We start from the raw sequence: 21,882 nt of genomic DNA, 5'->3' as shown, positions 1-21,882 counted from the left end.
CATCTAGTGCGCGAAAGTGATTCTCCACAATTGTGAGCTGGGATGTAATTCCTCACTTTCTGTGTAATGTACTGTTGAAACAACGAACCGAAACGAAAGATTTACTTTTAAAATCCGGTAAAAATGGTACGTTTCATAACCTAAAACATAAACTTACATTACCAGAATTACCTGTGTGACACTTTACAATCAATGTTGTTTAAAGGGGGGGTGAAATGCTATTTCATGCATACTAAGTTTTTTACACTGTTAAAAAGTTGGATTCCCATGCTAAACATGGACAAAGTTTCAAAAATTAAGTTGTACGTTTGAAGGAGTATTTTTGTTCCCAAAATACTCAGTGGCGGCTCCAGACAATTTTGATTGGGGGGGGGGGGGGGCAATGGGGGGGTCCTGGTCTTTTCAAGGGGGGTCTCATGAAAAACAACAAAAAATACAGTGGACATGGCTAATAACTGCATATTTCTGCTACTAAACAACAAAAACACCTTTGCAATGTAAACAAATGACAGGCTACATTTGTTATTCATATCCTTCACACTGCACTTTCATGTCAGGTATATTATGCATTTATATTGACATTGATATTTTTACATTTATTTCCAGATAGATATTATTGAGTTTACAGGCTAAAGTGCAGCATGAGGAATCTTCCCGGTTGGATGAGGTCGTAGTCAGGTGAAAGGTCATCATGTTGGTCATTTTATTTACGTCTAAATTATTATTAATAAATTGTACTAATATTATGATTGGGCGTGGGCAGGCATTCACAAAAGTTTATGTTATTACAAAAAAAAATTGAGGAAATTTTGCTTTGACAAAAGGGCACTTAAGGGGCAAAGGAGCAGGTGCTCAATTGAACCGGTTCTTTCGGACAATTCGATCAAATAAACCAGCTGAAAAAAATGGTTCACCGGTTCTTTTGCGCTCGATGTAATGCCGTCATTGGCGATGATTGCCCTTCATTCAAGCCTTTGGTTTACCCGCGCTTATAACATTAGCACAGAATCAGTTCAGAATCAATCACCAAAAGAATCAGTTCGGTTCAGATGCGCTCTGTGTCAGTCTGCTTCACACTGAATCACGCATGAGCAGTTATCGTCAGCTCATCGGTTCTCGAATCGGACGCGTCCGACAGAAACAGTTCTCGGTTCAGTGTATGAATAAATGTCGAAATAATTATTATTTATTATTGTTCTGCGTAGTTTGAAGAGAAACATTTTTGGATCTTTATCCCGAATATATATATTTTTTAATCAGGAAGAGGATGGGGGGTCAAATGGGGGGTCAAGGCATTTTTTGGCAGGGTCTTGAGACCCCCCCTGGCGCCGCCGGTGAAAATACTCCATCCGGTTTGTCACAAGTTTCGGAAAGTTTTTTTCGAGTATGGCTCTGTGTGATGTTAGATGGAGCAGAATTTCCTTATATGGGTCCTGAGCAGGCACGTGCAGAGGGGGGTGGGGGGGGTGGGGGGTGGGTAGGTGGCTTGAGCACCTGCCCCTTTGCCCTTTGGTGCCCAAAGTGCCCTTTTGTCTTTTTTTTTTTTTTTTGTCATACCGTTTCCTTTTGTGAATGCCTGCTCATGCCCAATCTAAATATTAGTCAAATTTTGAATGGTAATTTAGCCGTCAATAAGATGACAAACATGATGACCTTTGACCTGACGACGACGACCTCCTCATCCGACCGGGATGATTCGTCACGCCGCACGCGCATTTTGTAATTGTCAGAGGATATTTTCATCACCGCCAAAGCTGCTGGTAAGTGGTGTTTCATTCTCAGCGAAGTGGTTTTGATATTTATTTACTTATTATTATTTTACAAGAACGACGTGATGTGAGAACATGCAGATATGTTGTTTATATTGCGGTGTGTAGCCTGTAGTGTTGAGTAACGTTAGCGTGCTGTTTGAGGGAGAAACGTTTCACAGGCATGAGGGCAGAGGCGTCATGCCCATTCAAAGATTCCTGAGCCAAGTTGATTTTAAATGCAGCTTCCAAAAGACAAAAAAAAAAAAAAAACCAGCAGAATAATATTTTTTATATATTTGATATAATCACACTGTTGTGATTAGATCGTTCAGCGCAGCATCAGCTGCTAAATTCAAATCTGTGTTCGCTGGCTGGCGCTGAGCCAGAGACGTTCCGTACCACGCTTCATGATAACCAATCAACGGTTCTGTTGCGCGAATGCAATGGCCAATCGGAGACGTGCAGAAGAGTCATCATGAAACGCTGTGTTTTTGTTCACTTGATCGCTGACTGAATTATTTAGCGAATTCTTTCTTCAGAGAGAGAGAGAGAAAACAAAAACAAAAAAATCCTGATGTGCATAATGTAATATAAAGTGCTTCAGTGATTTTAATGGTAGTTTTTGAGAGTGCCTGAACTCTGGCTAAACTGAATGAAAATGTTATTTGATAATGTAAATGTTCTTTACTCTCTGTAAAATGAAAGTGTTAAAATAAGTAACTTACAATATTGTTATTAAAATTTACATTAAATGCAATGTCGTATTAAAAATATTTTATGGCATGATATGGCACTTAAGTAAAAAGTCGGGGTTTTTATGTGTAGTTAATAGATTACACTACCTTTCCATTTATTGATCAAATAACAATCTATAAAGGTGCAGAACGCGTTTACTTACACGTTTGAGAATCGAGATATTTCCTGATATATTAAGCATATTTGGAATTGTTTTGAATAAAAAGGAAAAATAAATAAAACATAAGCCTATATAAGTTATACAGTGCTTTCATTGCATGACTCAGTTGTTTGTTGTTTTGTATCAATATTTAAGGTGGACTTATTGATTAGGTGCAAGAATAGTAGTGATGGTTAAAATAATAGATTGATAATGAAATAGTAGATTGTGCCTTGTTCCTAGATGGACAGAGACTGGAAAGTAATAGATCAGATGAGGAGATGAAGATAGAGGAAGAAAAAGAGGCAAATGTAGACGCACAAGTGACAAAAAGAGCAGGTAAGCAAGCCAGGAGACAGAAGCTGGTGAGAAAGAGGAAAATGTAGAGGAACAAGCGTTTTCTATAGTTTTTACTATAACGGCTGTTCTTAATTATTCTGTTGAACATAGAAGAAAAAGCCATCAGGTTGGGACAATTTAAGACATTTCAGTTTCTAATCCCAGAGTTATTATTAGGTGGAAATAATTTTTCTTTTTTTACTTTTAAACGTAAAATTGTCTCTTCTAATCTTTTTCTTTTTCAAAACTGCATCACAGCATTTGCTGCCATATCAATACATAATCATCCATATCAATATGCAAATCGGCAAGGAATGCATCACAATATATTGCTGTATTGCTATTTTGAACCGCGCTATTTAAAGCCTTGTTCCATGTGCCCCTTTTATACTTTGAGCACCTGCCCCTCCAAAGGTCTCTGCACGGCCCTGGTCCTGAGGGCACGTCTGCCGGAAGAGTGCGCGCTCCCGTATAGCAGAGCACTGAGAGCACAACAGACGTTCACTGATCAGAGCGAGAGCGTCGCGAAATGTCACAAAAGGAGTGTGTTTTTGGTTGCCAGGGCAAGACAACCCTGCACAGATTACCAAAAAAAAAAAAAACAGCATTGAGGGACCAGTGGATGGAGTTTATTTTTACAGACCATCAACGGAGTTGTGCAAGTGTTTTTGTTTGTTCCCTGCATTTCGAAGATGCTTGTTTTACAAACAAGGCCCAGTTTGACGATGGATTTGCGTATCGTTTATTTCTTAAAGTCGGCATGAAATCAAATTTGGCAAATCTTCTTTTTATATGTAATATTGTAGTTTTTATTATAAATGATTTATCTGTGCACTTCATTATTTTTTTAAAATTCATGTACCCTTATAATCTTTAATCAAATACATTGCCCTACCATCCCCCCTCGAAACGACCTCTCTTCTCTTTCGGTCACATGCAATGGCGAAAGAGTGCGGCCAGAGCCGATGAGGGTGCAGCTATAGGTGTCTGTCTCGTTTCTGCACCGCCTCTCAGAGAAACTCTCGAGAGTGAACTTGACCGACAACTTCACTCGACTCATCTTGGTTTGCGGGAGTCCTGCCTGAAAATTTAGTCCTCGTTCTCGTCGCCGGGCTCCTCAATAAAAAATCCTTCATGGGAGGGTAACGGTGGAGACCCCGGTGGAGAGAAATCCTCCACAACTGAATGTAAACTAGCATTCAAATCTGCATCCATTTTGTTTGCAACGCCCAACCTCCAACGATCCAATCAATTCCCCGATGGACGAAACCAAGCCCCGCCCTGCATTCTTTTCTAATTTCAGAAGCCGTTTAACTCGGATATACGTCACAGCAAGGAAAAAATGACTATCTCAACTTCCGTTTCATGCCGACTTTAAGGATGATGCCATCCCAACGAAAAAGGGTGACGATCGTGTGTTGGAACCGCAGGCGGTGAGTAAAACTGCTTAAAATATCTCTGCCTCCTTGTTAGTGGGTCTGCCTACCATGCCGGAGACCCGGGTTCGAGCCCCGCTCGGAGCGAGTCGTTGCTGCTGCTGCTCTCGTTCAGTTTCAGCCTCGGGATCTGATTCTGGATCATAAATAAACGGCTGAATCTGACTATAAGCCATGGTTTGTTTTGGATGATGGTTTTTCCCTCACGGTAATGTCACAGCTTCCAAACGCTCTCAACGCAAAAGCCTACTTTTTTTACATATAAATGTTCAAGCAATTTTTCAAAATGCATAACATTTTCAAAGAATCTTTACAGAAATGCATACTGTTGTGTCTATGTGGTCAAAAACACCCTCACTGTTTTAATAGTTGGTGTTAAATGCATTAGTCGTCATACATACAGCAAGCAAGCCAAAGGCAACGGTGGTTACAATTGTAATAATAATAATTGTTTCCTAATATTTTTTAATCTGTTATGTTTAATCCCTTTATTCACACAGACACACACACGTTTTTGTGAAAAGTGGGGACATCCCATAGGCGTAATGGTTTTTATACTGTACAAACTGTATATTCTATGACCCTTCACCAACCCTACACCTAACCCTAACCCTCACAGGAAACTTTGTGCATTTTTACTTATACAAAAAAAAAAAAAAACTCATTCTGTATGGTTTATAAGCATTTTGAAAAGTGGGGACATGGGTTATGTCCTCATAAGTCACCCTCTCCTTGGAATACCTGTGTCACACCCATGTCATTATACAAAGTCACAAAAACAAGCACACAAACACACAATTACCGTAATACGTATTTATTTTATTTTGTATGGCTTCCTTTGGCCTTGATAACACCTTGCATTGTTTTTAGGTACTCTTCAAAAGTCTCTGTTGTTATTGACTTCCACATCATTTCTAGTTGTTCCCAAAGACACCCTTTTGATGAAACTTTTGTGCAATCTATCTTTGAATCAATCAAATTCTAATTATATTTTTTAAGCATTAGAAACACTACTGTGACTAAAGACTATTTTTGTTTATGCTGGTTAATATATTTTTAGTGCATTTTTTTTTATGTTTTTTACCATGGTGTTTTAAATTTCTTTTTACCACATGTGTTATGATGTTGGTTAAAGGATACAAAACTGAATGAAGTAGAAAAGTGCTGTTGGATTGAGTGTTTTCATTGTTTTTATTTTTATTTTATTTTTATTTTTTTGCTTAAAAATGACAGGGCATTCTGTAATATGTTTACATTTTTACTGTATTTTTACATATTTTATCTGGCAACCACAACTGGAAGTTTTTTTTTTTTTAGTTTTTTTTTTAAATAATTTGACTTTTTTTTATCAATTAGATAATTTCATAAAATATAGCTATGAAAAAAATAAGCATGAGACATCAGTTTTAATATTCTTTATTGATTTATAGACATTGATTTTTTTTCTCCCCGCCCCTGTGGTAACTCCAAGTTTCTCTGGTACCAAATTTTTCCATAATTTTCTGTGTTTGATTTCAATTACATCTATAATATTTTACATATGCATCTATTGGTTGATTTCCTTATTGCAATAAACAAGAGTAGCCAGTATGAGTTGAATATTGCTACGTTCCATCACACATACTGTTTTCCCATCTGACAGTTAATTCAAAAATAAATTTATTGACAAGACGAGGTTTGACCGAAGCTTCTCTGTCCACATCCGTTCCTGGAGAGGCCTGGGGTGGAGTAAGGCTAAGGCTAAAAATAGACTTCACCAACTAACATTACACCTGCCCTGAAAGGTTGAATAAAACTACCAAAGACAAATCTGTACAGTGACGACATTGTTCTGACTACAGGATGAATGTGGTCTTTACAGTGTTGACAGATGGGATTAGCGATCCTGCCTCAAGCATCAAGAGTGTATTAGCTGTGATGGCTTTATCACCTCACAAGGTTTCAATAGGGCACTGGACACCTAGTTTCAAACTAAAGCATGTGTCAGTGCGCATAGTGTTACCCCAAAATGCTCATCTGAAATCAGCTGAGAACACTGTCCACTGATTGTTTTAATAATTAAGTTTGGGATAGAAACAGCTGATTGCAAATGTGCAGTTTAAAGAAATGGGTCATCTAAAAAAAAAAAAAAATCATTTTATACTCACCCTTGTGTAGTTCCAAACCCATTTATTATTATCTTATTTATTTATTTATTACCCCCCCCCCCACACACACACACACATACATTTTTTGCTCCCTAGTCAATAGAAACTTTTTTTTTTTTTTTTAAATCTGACTTTCTTTGTCCTGTTGAAAAAGGTTTGAAATGACACAAGGGTGAGTAAATGACAACAGAAGTTACATTTTTTTTTTTGGTGAAGTATCATTAATTCGCAAGTTTCCCAGAACCGTAATCTATGCGCACGCACACGACACTGCACGATACACACCAACATGAAACTACAGCACCCATACTAGTGCCTCGGAAAACTAATGAGAAATAGAGGTAAAGTTCCATCAAAGCACAATGGTGGGTGCTAACCACAGTTAGCTTGAAATGATGGCATTATCATGACATTTCTCACACAATGCAAACAATGCCACGAACAAACAAAAAAATTGAACTAAGCTACATACGTTATGGCTGACTACACGTTGTTTGTGTTCAGATATACCCTGTCCCCCACTCAGAGATGAGAAAAGACCCTTTAATATGAAGGGCCCGTCCCCGTGGGTGCCCCTTTCATGTTTAAAACGCCCAGCTTTTGTATTGAAAAGGCTAATTAATCTCTGTGGAAGAACATGGAGGCCTATTAGCAGCCGTACAGATCCATTTATAAATTCTCTTCTACAACAAATGACAATTGCTTATTGCATTGCAATATCCAAACAATGTTAAGACATTGTCGCACTTTGCTTATTAGTGGGCCGTCACGTATCTCCATCAACACGACAGGCCCTAGTTTGATGTTTATGATTATGTGTATTTTACATCCTCCAGATATGATTTCTACAACGCTTAGTTCCCACCCGAGTGCAGGTTTTTTAATTTCCATAGAAAAATATCCCCTTTTTTTTTTCCTTTGTTCAATTTTTTTTTTCTTTCTGAATTTCCAAAATATTTGTTCAACGTAACAGTTTGTCAGAATTTCCACAATATTTGTTCAACGTAACAGTGTGCTATGAAAACGAACCCCCCAAAAAATAAAAACCAACTACATCAAAACAATTAATTGATCATAATAAAATAACAAAAAATATATATGCATCGCATGGCTTTAGATTCAAGACCTCTGTGACCTCCTCTCCGTCTTCTCTCTGTTCATTTTTGTAGACTCTTGGGCATCCGCTGGAGTGGCTGACCTGTGCTGTCAGTCCTTGTGGGATGCAGGCTCAGGCTGTCTTGTGAGACTGGATGCGGAAGTCAGACAGAAGGGGGCCGTATTGCTTGGGGTTGCATAATGTCCACCGAACATAACAGTGACAGAATGAACAGAGTAGCCTGTATGTACTGTAAGTCCAAGAGTGTGCTTAGGTTTCCCGCCTTTCTCTGAGATTCGAAGTACCAACCGTGTCATTTCAGGATCTATCTGCAGTTACATAACCCTCTACGTACACTTCTGAATATTTTCTAAAGTCAACCAGCTTGGATGTTCTGAACTAAACTATGCTACACAATAGAATAAATAGATGTCTACTGATTTTCTAAAATCTAAGACAGGGGTCTTGGGGTTTTTCTGTCAACCGCTCCTAGCGCTAACGGATGTAAAAAGTGATACACAAAAGGAATCTTGAGTATCTCTTCTGAATCCCTCCTTTACTCCTAGAGAAATTTTACTGAATGAAGTCAGGCTTTTTGCCGCCACCATCTAATCTTCGAGCCAGCATTCAGAAAGTGTCGGGCATCCTTACACCTTCTCCACAATCTCCTGTCTTGTCGTGGTGGAACTGCAATGGAGATTGAGGCGATTTGCTATTGCAAAGATGCCGAAGCCAGACGAGACTAGTTGAATACAGTGAATACTTTGAGAAGCATACTGATGGTTTCTCAAGGTGCATAGGGTTAAGGGTGCATTTTTTTTTTCAGAACAACATTTATCTATAGTCTTTGTGTGTTGGGTTGTGTGTTTTGGGTGTCTAGAAAGAACTCATTCCAGCATGTCTGGCTACCATGTGACTGCTGCTACCTCACAGTATGAGTAGAAATAGAAGGAAGGTACAAGGACGTCAGATGCACTTAGCATACAATATTGCTCTATTCCAACAATCCCCACATTTGACCATTCATAAATCACTCGATCCGAACAAACAGAGACGGAGGTGGAAAGAGGGTTGGAACGCCATTCGCACCCACCTTCATGGATGCGCCCCTTCTGCTTGAGTTAATGATTGACGTTATTGTTGATGGGACGATTTTTGTCATTGCTGTGGTGTTTTACTATTTTTTTTGGTCTTCACAGTGTGCTTTTGGAGGTGAGGCTCCAGACTGGCTGTGATTGGCTAAGGGGGGAGGAGGGGATGTGAGGGGGGAGTCAGTATGGTGAGAACAGAATAGGACCATGCGATGTGCGTATGGGCCCTGGAGCTGGTCTCAAGATGGTGTGGCTGAGAGGCGGACCCTGCAGGAGGTGATGATGTGGATGGTGGGTGGGGGCTGCTGCGCGGAGAGCCAGCTGATTGGAGGAGGCGGCTGCTGCCATCGCTGCAGCAATAGCCAGAGGACTCGGCAAGAGGCCAGCGCCTAACGCTTTGGTGAGATCCTGCATGAAGAGAAAAATGCCCCAACAATATCATACTGTAATTTGATATCCATTTATCAAAGATAACTTTTATTGTATGCAACAACATTTAAATTGTAACTAATATCGTAATTGTTTACCACAAAAAATTTTTATTATCGTAATTGTTTACCGCAAATTCAGCTCCCCTGTGCTTCTTGTGTCGGCTTAAAAGGGGGTTTGGCTTTCCTGCCACACCGTCCCGGTGCCTTCGACTTGATATGTGCTGCAAACATATCAAACATACAGGTGCATCTCAATAAATTTGAATGTCGTGGAAAAGTTTGTTTATTTCAGTGATTCAACTCAAATTGAGAAATTTGTGTATTAAATAAATTTAATGCATGCAGACTGAAGTAGTTTAAGTCCTTGGTATTTCTAATTGTGATGATTTTGGCTCACATTTAACAAAACCCCACCAATTCATAACAAATTAGAATACGTCATAAGACCAATAAAAGATTTTTCAAGTGAATTGTTGGCCTTCTGGGGAAAGAATGTTTATTTACTCTACATGTACTCAGTACTTGGTATAAGCTCCTTTTGCTTTAATTACTGCCTCAGTTCGGTGTGGCATGGAGGTGATCAGCTTGTGGCACTGCTGAAGTTTCTTTGACAGTGGCCTTCAGCTCATCTGGATTTTGTGGTCTCTTGTTTTTCATTTTCCTCTTGACAATAACCCATATATTCTCTGTGGGGTTCAGGTCTGGTGAGTTTGCTGTCCAGTCAAGCACACCAACACCATGGTCATTTAACCAACTTTTGGTGCTTTTGGCAGTGTGGGCAGCCAAATCCTGCTGGAAAATGAAAATCAGCATCTTCAAAAAGCTGGGTAGCAAAAGGAAGCATAAAGTGCTACAAAGTTTCTTGGTAAACTGGTGCAGTAACTTTGGTTTTCAAAAAACACAATGGACCCTTCCTCCAGACTCTAATACCTTGGTTTTCAAATGAAATACAAAACTTGGTTTAGGACTTTGGACCACTGGTCAACAGTCCGGTTCTTCTTTCTCCTTAGCCCAGGTAAGACGCCTCTGACTTTTTCTGTGGTTCAGGAGTGGCATAACAAGAGGAATACGACAACTGTAGCCAAATTCCTTGGCAAGTCTGTATGCCTTGACCCCAGCCTCAGTCCATTCCTTATGAAGTTCACTCAAATTCTTGAATCGATTTTGCTTGACAATCCTCTTAAGGCTGCGGTTCTCTCGGTTGATTGTGCATCTTTTTCTTCCACACTTTTTCCTTCCACTCAACTCTCTGTTAACATGCTTGGATACAGCACTCTGTGAACAGCCAGCGTCTTTGGCAATGAATGTTTGTGGCTAACCCTCCTTGTGAAGGATGTCAATTATTGTCTTCTGGACAACTGTCAGACCAGCAGCCAAAGACTTAAACTACTTCAGTATGTGTGCATTTAATGAATTTAATACTCGAGTTTCACAATTTGAGTTGAATTACTGAAATAAATGAATTTTTCCATGACATTGTAATTTATGGAGATGCACCTGAACCAATTTTGAAACAAATTTAATTTAGTATTTGTCGCTCATTACAATAAATATATATAAAAACAACATGACAAGCATTTAAAAGAAAAAAAAGATGAACACCATGACCCTCGCTCACCTGTTTAAGCTGCAGTTCGGAGTTGACTCGCACATTGCAGATCTCACAGTGGAAGGTGCGTTCCTGAGTATTGGGGTCTGTGTCCCCGCCTCCCTGCTCCCCACTGGGCTTTGGAACCAAACGAGGGTACGCCTTAATGGGGCCCAATCCGCTGCGGGCTTCCAGAATGGTTTTGTGTTTAGTGCCTAAGGAGTGCAGAGAAATATGAGTGTACAAAAACATATATATATTGTGTAAATTGTTATACATTTTTCAGGTTTCTTTGATAAAGATCAGAAGAACAGCGTTAAGAAAACAAAAACAACGGAAATCTTTTGTATTATTATAAATGTATTTTTTGATCATTTATTTTGTCTTTTTAGGTATTTCTCTTTTTAGGTATTTCTGATGTCTTTTAACCCCAAATAAATAAAACAAATCTATAACATAAAAAATAAGTAATAATAATAATAGTAAAAACGATAATACAAAATGTAAGAATATTGTATTATGATTTAAAAACATAGATAACATTTACTGTAATATAGATTACAGACTGTATTGTAATACCCAGTCATGACCACTAGATGGCTCTTGAATCTTCCACTTTGAGTTATCTTCAAGTGCAGCTGCTCATGCCAGGGATGATTCTTTTTTTCTGTCCAGTGTCCACATTTAGGCAGTCACACAATACTTTTGTTGGAATGCTTTGCACTTGTGAATCATGTCCTTTTTGAATTTCATTCAGGTTACATTACTGTACATTACTTTTCATTAATCAAGCAGATTATACTGCCTGGCTTTTTAAAACATTGAAAAACATACATTTAAATTGGGCTGTCCTCATTACAACAAAGCTCATCATTTATCCGTATGTGTTTGGAACTCTGCAACACTTGGTTCTCCTTAAATGTTTCGCCGTCATGTTCCTGGCCTCACAATATCAATGAAAACAGCTAAGATATGTACAAAAAACCTGTGACGTCTACATGCTTGGGTTCATAGAACTAATGTCTTTGTTTTGTTCTTAACATCAGGAATGTCCACACATTCTCTTGCCAAACCAAAAGCAGCCTTAATTTTCTCATATGACCAAAAGTTCATCTTAAGTTTGCGTTTGAAGAGACATAGCAAAAAAAAAAAACGAATAAAAAATAAGAATATAGCACGAATGGCATTTGTACTCTTCAAAAATGCACTCTTGCAATATGTAGTCTCACTGTGTAGCAGTAACTTGTAAATCCCATCTGAGAAATACAAAGATAAACAGGAATTGACAGCAGTGTCTGGAGATAACAACTACAGAAATAAAGTAAGCTAAAACACTCACTTCACCTCCCAACTTATATATCTGTGGTTGTCTGCACAACATATGATTAGATTTTGACTATGGTTTAGATAACTAATTTAGGGAATGGACTGTACTGATTCCAGATAGCTTTCTTAAACCCAGACTAAAGTTTACAATTTGCCCCTCCGTTGGCAACAATGCCCTGATATCACTCATAACTTGTAAAGTTTACTTTAAAACATGGTTGTGTTTCAAGAGGAAGGACTTCAATGTGTCTTCCCTGTATCCAAATATGAATGTGTGCCTTTTAATTTTCAGACCACATTAACAGTTGTCAAATACTTCATGTAAAGGCATTACTTTCTTTTGGCCTGGGGAAAAAACAGACCATTTAATCAACAGGCTCAACATGAGAAATTCCTAATCTGACCAAATAAACACACTGAAACTATGACTGCAGTTTTCCCTGATAAATAGAAAAGAGGAGATCTATAATAAATAGAGTTGTGTGTACCTTTGCGGAAAAATCTCTTCAACATCCACCTTCATCTCTTCAAACAGGATTGTGTGTTGACACAAAGTAAATAATAGAGCAGAACGAGATATGCTCGGGCATTCGATATACCACGAGAAATCCAACACTCTCTGAAATACTACAAGCTGCACTGCAGTACAAAAACTGATAAACTGTTCCTTTTTGTGCACACCAAGAGGGCAAGTGCCACTGTAAAGTTGTGTATAAATCATGAGAGAGTGAAAGCTTCTAAAGGTGCCTGTTTGAGAAGTTTAAAGGGATTTTCAGCGATGGATGTAATTGCTTGAGTTCCTCTGTAACGCAAAGCATATTTGTGCTGTTCACAGAATGAGATAAATCTTGCAGACTGTTCTTTAATTGTCTTAAAATAAAAAAAGTCATTTGAGCAAGTACTGAGAAAGACAACATTTAAAATGTAAAATCTGCATGTGGAAAATTTAAGTAAAAACTAAATAAGGAGTGTAAAAATCCTGTGAATTATATTATTTTCTTGTTTGTCTGCAGCTTTGTTAGGAACAGCAACATCAGTAACTGTGCCAGCCCTCACCTCATGTTTGCGGCTGACTGCAAATGATCATAATTGAATCACAACTATATCTGGAAAAAAGACATCAGCAGTCCGGCAACAAGAAAAGATAAAGGTAAAAAGCCCAAGATGAATCCTGTGTATCATTTTCATGTACATTCATAATCTTTTTTTGTCTGTTGACCTTGACGTGTTTAGATGTCAGTAGTAATTTCACCACCAGCTATGCATCTGCCTTAATATTCTCTTTTAGTTTCCATGTTCCCTTGGTTCCCTTGAACCGTGGTTTTACTATGGAAAAAAATTATGGTTCTTGTAGCCATGGTAACCACAAATTAACCATGCTTTTGTTACTTAAAATAATAATTAACAAAGTAGTACTTTGAAGATACTCTTTGCTGTTGTTAGATGATCAAATCCTTGTTTAATATTGACCAAATATTTCATTCAAATATCCACTTAATCTTTCATTTTTGGCCACACTTTTGTGATAGAATGTCTACAGCCTCTATATAATTTCTTCAACAAAAACATGTGGACATCACAACTCTTACAAAAATGAATGGTTTTATCATAGAAAAATTGCTTAATTTGATTAGACAACTGTATTAATAACATCATAGCCATGAGGTAACTGTGACTGCTGTTAATTCACTAATGTTTTTTTTTTTTTTTTTTAACTAATAACTGTTTATTTAGAAGTTCACTAAGTAATTCATCAGTGACTAATATTTTCTGCTTTATATAATGCAGGGTCATTACTGAAATTTCATACAAATGAGAATGAAGAATGAGAATATATATATATATATATATAAAACATACATTTGCACCCATTTGACCAGCAGCGGCCCTGTGCAACATGGTTGTATGCCAACTGAATAATAATTTGACTCAAAAAATAAAAAATAAATAAAAATCACAACTTCTGCATAAGAAAAGTATCTACAGTAAGATCTGTATTGTATGAAAAAAGATCTAATACTAAAATCTAACTTCTATATGGAGAATTGAATACTGTATTTGTAAAATCAGATGATATGTGTGTGTGTGTTTATGTTTATGTGTTAGGATAAATGTTTTATTTTTTTATACATTTTATTATTCATAACAGTGTTGTAGCTGGCAAAAATATTTATGGTTGGTTAATTTCCTAAATGCACCTGCCATTTTCAGTATTTCTGTAATGAAAAGTGATTTCTTCAGCATATTATTGCTGCATATGATGTTGTGTTGTATTGTGGAGACTCAAAATGGCTTTTGAGAGTTTTAAAATAATAGCAATACAAAGTCACAGGTACAGACTATATAGTGAATCCCTCAAACAAGAAAATACACAGGGAGCATTTGTTATTATGTATAATTCATACACCTCTTAGCACTCATTGGAGACTCTTTATTCCAGTGACGGATGTTTTGTGTAATCAGACAGCACAGTAAGTTATTGAGTTTAGAAGTGCTGTCGCTAAATTAATTTTCACCTTTATTGTGGGCCTCCAACTGGGAGAGTGAATTGACGGCCACTTTGCACAGTGAGCAGTAAAGCAGCTTCTTGGCTTTGTCCTCTTCGGTCTCAGGGTTGCTGGGAGTAACTGATGGTGCCCCAGGGGTCACGGTGCCAGTCTGCTCTGGGTCAGAAGAGCCACAGCCAGGAGATGAGGAGGTGGCCGGAGGTGGTTGAGGGGTAGTGGGGGTGGGCAGAAGAGGACAGGCAGAAGGACCAGGGGATTCTGGGGTAGGGGGAGCAGAAATGGCCATGGGCTCTGGGGCCACCACAGATCCATTTACCTGTGGAGCTGACTGTGTCTCATCTGCAAAACAAAACAAACAACAAAATAATATTTAAATGGAGTATTTATAGAAGTTAATGGCCTCAATAACAATAACAAAGCAGATGTTTTCCTGTAAACCTCAAACCAGGCATACAGTAACTCAAATACCTTGTCTGAGCAACCCCAGCTTTTATAGACCAAACACAAAAAAGTGTGCAATAAAATTGACTTTCGTAAAATAAAATTATATACATATATTTGTATTTTTATGAGCTTTCACGTGTTGTTTATTTTAATATGCCAAGTAAAATGGGAGATGCTTAGCAATATGTAACCAAACAGTTTGGAATGTTCAGGACCTAAAAAAGCAGTCTTTGTTGACAGAAACATGTTTCTGATGACAGAGACTAGGGTGAAAAGTAAACCTATGATAACTACCTCAGATATGTACAACAAAGGGCAAGAAATAAAAGTTTTTGATAAAAGTCTTATGCTCACCAAGACTGCATTAATTTGATCAAAATGCAGTAAAAACAGTAATATTGCAAAATATTATTTCAATTTGAACATTTTCAGCTGCCATTTCTCCAGTCTCCAGTGTCACATAATCAAAGACATCTTTCTAATATGCTTATTTGGTGCTCAAGAAACATTTCTTATTATTATTGATGTTGAAACCAGTTAGGCTGCTTAAAGGGATAGTTCACTCAAAAATGAAAATTAGCCCGTGATTTACTGACCCTCAGGGCATCCTATGCATATCTGACATTCCTCTTTCAGACTAACACAATCACATTCATGTTCAAAAACGTCCTGGCTTTTCCAATCTGTATAATGGCAGTGAATGGTGACCTTGTTATTGATGGAAGAAAAAGTGCATCCATCCATCATAAAAATGCATTGGTGTTAGAGCTTACGTTGTGCCTTCTGCCATGCCCGCATTATACAGTACCTTCGAGCACCTTGTATTGACCGGAAGCTGGAGGTTACAGTTTATACATTTTTAAAAAATGATATTTTTCTTTAATAGGCAACCAAACGTTAGTTAACCAGACTAAATTTTATTATTCGCTTAGTCAAATTTTTTTGTATGTATACTCTTTACTATTTTTTTCCCGACACATTCGTAATCATTACTTCTGCCATTGCACTGTGGCAAGCTTAGTGCGTGCACTTGAGCATTTATTTGACTATGTATGCAATTAGATGGCTAATGCTTCAAATGAACGATAACTAGTCGACTACAAAAATCTAGTCGAAGGTAGCTCTATTTTTCTTACACTAACGCATCGTTTCGCTTCAGAAGGCCTTTATTAACACCCCAGCGCCATGTAAAGTAGTTTTATGATAGATAGATGCACTTTTTCAGCTTTAAAAACAGGGGCACCATTCACTGCCATTATACAGCTTGAAAGAGCCAGGATATTTTTTTTTTACATTGCAATATAAATATATCATGGGCTAATTTTTATTTTTGGGTGAACTATCCCTTTACATTTTTCTATTCAACCTCATTTATCTGAAACAGAAATCTTTTGTAACATCATAAAACATGTCTTTACTGTCACTTTCAGTCAACTGAATGCATTCTTGCTGAATAAAATTATTAATTTCTCTCTTAAAAATATATCACAGTCCATGTGTCACTGAAAATCAAACCCATGAGCCTGGCATTGCTAGAAACCATTAATCCATAAAGAGAACATGTTTTGTCATTCACCCTATTTGGTACATATAAAAAACACCCTCAAATTGGGAGTGGGTTGTTACACAGTTCCGGCTGTCATTTTCAGTTTAAATAACTGACATCCAAAAAACATCCAGCCTACAGATTATGACTAGGAAAAAGTATCTCTTGGGGGGGAAAGTAAGCAGTGACTTCACTACTGTATTTCCTTACAAAGATGATGCATGTTTTTGTAATTTTACAAACATTTAACCACAACGGCTTACATAAACTCTTAGTCATTTCAATTCAACGTCCCTCCCCTTAAGAAAACACAGTGTTCAGGGTTTTATTCACCATGACATTTGAAGTTTAACAGCCTCTGCTGTGGTGGCAAATCCTGAATGGCAGGTTGATACGACCTGATAAGAAGCAACAAGACCCCTCGTTTTACAGAAAACAGTCCTCTCTCTCTACATTGGAAGTTTCCTGGCAGATTTCCTCTAGATGAGAGTGTACTCTATATTTCTTTGGACTTGAGCTCCTGTCAGAGCTTCATAAAAATCATCTGGATCAAAGTACATACTGCTTTTTTGGAAGGTCTAGGAAGATGCAAAAAACTATGTGACCCTTCAAAAAAACACCAAATATTGACCAACGCATCATGCAATAGTTATTATAGCATTAGAATGGATGGACCGGACTATGTGTCTTGTACTAGATGCAGGTTTGGTTCTGAATAGCCTGAACTTTTAACTCTGGGCTAATATTCCCAGGGCTCTTTTCCACAACACACCCCATTCCTTTACAGGCCCCCACCCTCCAACAAACACACACACACTCACACACTGTGCGTGTGTGATGAAAAATGTCGGTTTGGCCATGTACATGTGGTTTGAGTTAGTAGATTGCAGTTTGGGGGTGGAGGAGAGTGTGTAATGGGGGATTTCAAAATTCTCCATCCTCTGGGTGCCATACACCACCATAATTGACATGCCCTCCATGTTCGCTGCTATGTGTTCCCGTCTGCCCTCCATTTATTCTTGCTCTGCATATTTGAAAGTGCAGTTACACAACATGCACTCTCAGAGGACCCATCTTTAATGCTTAAATTAGCACACGCCTTCCTTCAACTGCTGGAGTCAGCTGCTGTAAATACTAGCTAGTAATGATGTAAATATTTTCAAGAAAGTTCAGAGGTCCAAAAGAACCCCCAAATATTATGTTCTGTTATTGCTTTAAGCATGCAATTGTTGCAAACCAACAGTGGGCAAATCATGGACATCACTTTGTATTTAAAAAGCGGTGGGGACACTGCTAGTTATCACCAAGGCTGCATTTATTTGATGAAAAAATTCAGTAAAAATAGTGATATTGTGAAATATTATAACATTTTTAAATAATGGTTTGCTATTTTGAAATATTTCAAAATTGCATTTTCTTTTCATGTGATGCCAAAGCTGAATTTTCAGCAGTCATTACTGCAGTCTTCGGTGTTACAAGACCATTCAGAAATCATTCTAATATGCTGATTTGGTGCTCAAGGAACATTACTTTTTATTATCAATGTTGAAAACAGTTATGCTGCTTAATATTTTTTTAATTTTTTTAATTTAATGAATAGAACAGAATTAGAAATACAAATCTTTTTTAACATTATAAATGTTTATTAAGTGAATTAATTCTTGCTATGCAATATATATACTACTTTTGCAATATATATACAGTATATATATATATATATATATATATATATATATATATATATATATATGTGTGTGTGTGTGTGTGTGTGTGTGTGTGTGTGTGGGGGGGGGGGTATTTTAATAGTAATTAAGTAAATTTACAGTATAATCCATTGCTAATCGAAAAAGGCTTTTTTACAACAAATAAAACCCACAGAAATTATTTAAACACAAAACCAAAAAATAGCAATTCACAAGAATCTATTGAACACTGAACGTTGTATCGAACAGTTCAATATTATATTGAGGATTGTGGCATCCCTAAGGTATCACCAACAGGAGTAGTTGGTGTTTTCTGATTTAACTGTGATGCAGTGGGAGTAAAAAGCAAATGGGAGGTGAAGAGCACATCGAAGCAACCACAGCAAACACAAAATATAACAAGTTATAACAAATTCTAGTGGGCTGTCACGTAATTATAACACACAACAGCATGTAAACTCATGCTGGACAACTGGAAACAGCTTCATCTGTATTAGTTTCATCAAGTGGTTGGTGCTAAATCGGCCATGACAGTGTAGCAGAAATGAGTCAAATCAGACAAATCAAAGAGTCTATCAGAGCTGTGTGCATTGAAACATGAGCTGAATTCCTCAAGGAAGTCATAAATCAGTTCTAGTGCCACAGGAACCAAGCAAGATAACCAACAAACCAACTTGTTCACACAACAGCTTTCAACATTAACACCAATAGAACAATTACTGACAATTTTAATTCGAAGAAGAGATTGTCAAATTTATTGTTCGTGATTGGAATGCAACGCTGGACATCACATGTAAACCCAGGAGATCAAGTTAAATACTTGCATTGACTTCCCCCCCCAGCCAGTGAAACCAGACTGAAATTCCTAAGGGGGAAGGGCTTTAAACCTTTGTCTTCACAGAAAAGTCCTTTGCCAGAGAATGGCAAAGAAACCCTTTTTATACATTATATATGGACCAGAATGAACTCAAAAAAGACTTATGAATGAATCATTCCATTGCTTAACTCCATATTCATTTACGTGTAACCCACACATTTGACTATCATGTATAATCACTTATTGTGTATGTCTTTTGATAACTATAGGATACCTAGTCATGTCTAGTATTCAAATAATCGCATTTTCTTGCTTGATATTGTCCTGACAATCATTTATTTGTAAAATATATCATAATCATGTTATAGGAATCATGTCCAAAATTAGACCCTGTGAGGCAAGAACCACATGCTTGGTAAGATAAACAAATGATTTATGATACCCACCCAAAGAACATATCTGATTGGTCAAGGCAACATTTGAGGGGTGGCCAACAAGGAAGTTTTAAATACTTTGGACCCCATGAAATTTTGCTTTTTAGTCATGCCTTGCTTTTAGTCTGCCTGCTGCTATTAGCCATGTCGGCTTTTAGTCGGCTTTTAGTTCTAGTCTAGCTGCTGCTATCAGTCATGCCTGCTCTTAGCTTTTAGCTTGTAGCTTTGCTACCTAGCTTTAGCTATAAGCATCTAGCCATGCGGTTAGTCGTCATTGTTCTTTGAGCGCGGTTCCAGCGTGCCTGCCTACTGCTGCTACTATGAGAAGGAACACAACCTAGTCTCGTCAAACTTTATTTCTTTTCTTTTCCGTTTGAGAGTTTCGTGTTCTAAGTTAAGTTTTGTAACGTCCATTCAACTTCAACCAGCGAACACGACTCTGCACTTTCAGCCAACGCCCAGCAACCACGGGCTTCCCAAGACGTCACTTCACTACTGAACTTCCAGCCAATCAACGACCTCGGGATAGCCCTTTCACCGAGGCTCCTTCTTCACAGGAGATGCAAGTAACTTTACCTCCAGACTGTGACCTTTACTGGTGTATCTAATATAATTTTAACCTCATTGAGGAACTCAATGCGAGCGCTAATTACGTGATTGATGGTTGTTCATGTTTATGTAATTTAACGTATTGCTGTTAACTTGGGATTCCATATTTCCATTCTCTTAAACTCATCTTTCCTTAACTTTCGACCTCCCTGCAACTTGTGTGAATGTATGTGTGCGTGCGTTTATGTGTTAGATTAGTTTATATGTCTTAGATTTATCCAATAAAGCCTTATTCATATTGAAAAGAGAAGTATCTTGTGTTTTGTGCTTACAAGTTAATGTCTTAAACTGCCGATCTTGTTACTGTGCTAACTGATAGTGGTTTCACTATAGTTTGGATATTAGTATCCAGCGCAGATTTGATGTTAAACGGCTCGTTCACTGAACCGCAGGCGCGTCTCCGTGAACAGCCGTGAAACAGTGATTCTGTTCAAATTCCCTTTAAAATCTTAAATGATTCCCTTTGAGCTAAATTGACCTGTTTCCCTTACATTTATTATGGTGGAGGATGCGGGCAGTTTAATCTAAATTGTGAGCATAAACCAAGTTATTTAATCTTTGATTTTGCTAAAGGAATGAAAGATGAGAAGCTTGCGAGACGTGTGTGTTTGAGAGTGTGACGTAAGCAGCGCGCGCCCTCCCGCTTGAATGAAAGGAGCTAGAGGAGACTTTAACTCGAGTCCGTCTCCCCGTTGTTAACAGCAGTAAGTGAACTTAAAAGTAAACATCTGAGAACGTACAATAAGGTAGAAATTGAGCGTGTTCCTCATTTGTGTAATGCCTTGTTTTATAGCTGATTTGATTTCACTGCGTGTTCCAGTGTCTCAAACGCTATCTCAGTCACTGTTTGCTGAACGGAGCTAAACTGTTAGTGTTTCAAAAGGGATATAAATCGGTGAATAAAGAATAGTTTTGAGCGGGTTCCTCAATCTATTTATCAAAGTCCCCGTATTCATATTTCATATAGTTTGATTGCCAGTGCGTGTTCCACTGCCGAATCAAATTTGATATTCGACTCCCCTAAGTTAACGTTAAACATTAGAGAACAATGTTTGCCCATTTGTATCCGTTCACAAAGTGAATGCAATCTCGCGTAACACTGCGTGTGCCCGAGAGTAATTTGAATGGGAGTGTTTTAAAAGCTTGATCAAGTAAATTTTAACTGTGTACCAACAGCGAAGGAAAACTTTTATGTTTGTGTCCAGAAAAACTGGCACGGAGAATCAAATTGCTGAGATTGATATAATAACTGCAGCAGGAAGCTGCTATTTGAATTAAGATAAATTTAACTCTATACAAACTGAGAGTTTAAGTGCCACATCGCAAAACCAACTGAAAGGCGGTGTTGTTATTTGTACAGTGTTGAAATGAGCCGACATTTCATGTAACATGCTTAACTGTATTTGCAACAATGCAACGATTCATGTGCTGATCCACTAGAATGTGTTTTGGTTGCCATAGTGACGACCGTGACCCGGAAGCCTAACGTACTTCCGGAGCAACTCCGAACTGTGCACGCGCAGCGCACAAACTCCACGGTGTCGCTAAGCTAACGAAACCATTGCATTTACATTAAAGTCTATACTAAAGCCACTAGCCTCAAAGGTTAGCCGTTAGCATTACCATCCAGTGGTAGAATAATGTGTGTTTGGGCAACGCTGACGTGATTTAACCATTTTCAACATCTTAACTAACACTTGTTAGTCTCTTTCTTTTTATCGC

The 21,882-nt window shown here is 37.9% G+C and overlaps 1 protein-coding gene across 1 annotated transcript in view; it reads right to left on the bottom strand.

The window, feature by feature from the left end:
• Positions 1-5,821: 5,821 nt before the first annotated feature.
• Positions 5,822-21,882, bottom strand: part of LOC113065280 (zinc finger protein 385A-like) — a gene marked incomplete at its 5' end in the record, with an annotated part of 37,728 nt that continues 21,667 nt past the window's right edge. Inside the window, 4 exons of the mRNA XM_026236523.1 lie at positions 5,822-9,163; positions 9,315-9,407; positions 10,805-10,989; positions 14,617-14,946. Coding sequence (XP_026092308.1) covers positions 8,936-9,163; positions 9,315-9,407; positions 10,805-10,989; positions 14,617-14,946 — 836 coding nt within the window. The remainder of the gene's footprint in view (positions 9,164-9,314; positions 9,408-10,804; positions 10,990-14,616; positions 14,947-21,882) is intronic.

The sequence above is a fragment of the Carassius auratus genome, chromosome 48 (assembly GCF_003368295.1).
Source record: "Carassius auratus strain Wakin chromosome 48, ASM336829v1, whole genome shotgun sequence".
NCBI classification, from domain to species: domain Eukaryota; kingdom Metazoa; phylum Chordata; class Actinopteri; order Cypriniformes; family Cyprinidae; genus Carassius; species Carassius auratus.
This window is presented reverse-complemented; position numbering and strand designations above follow the sequence as displayed.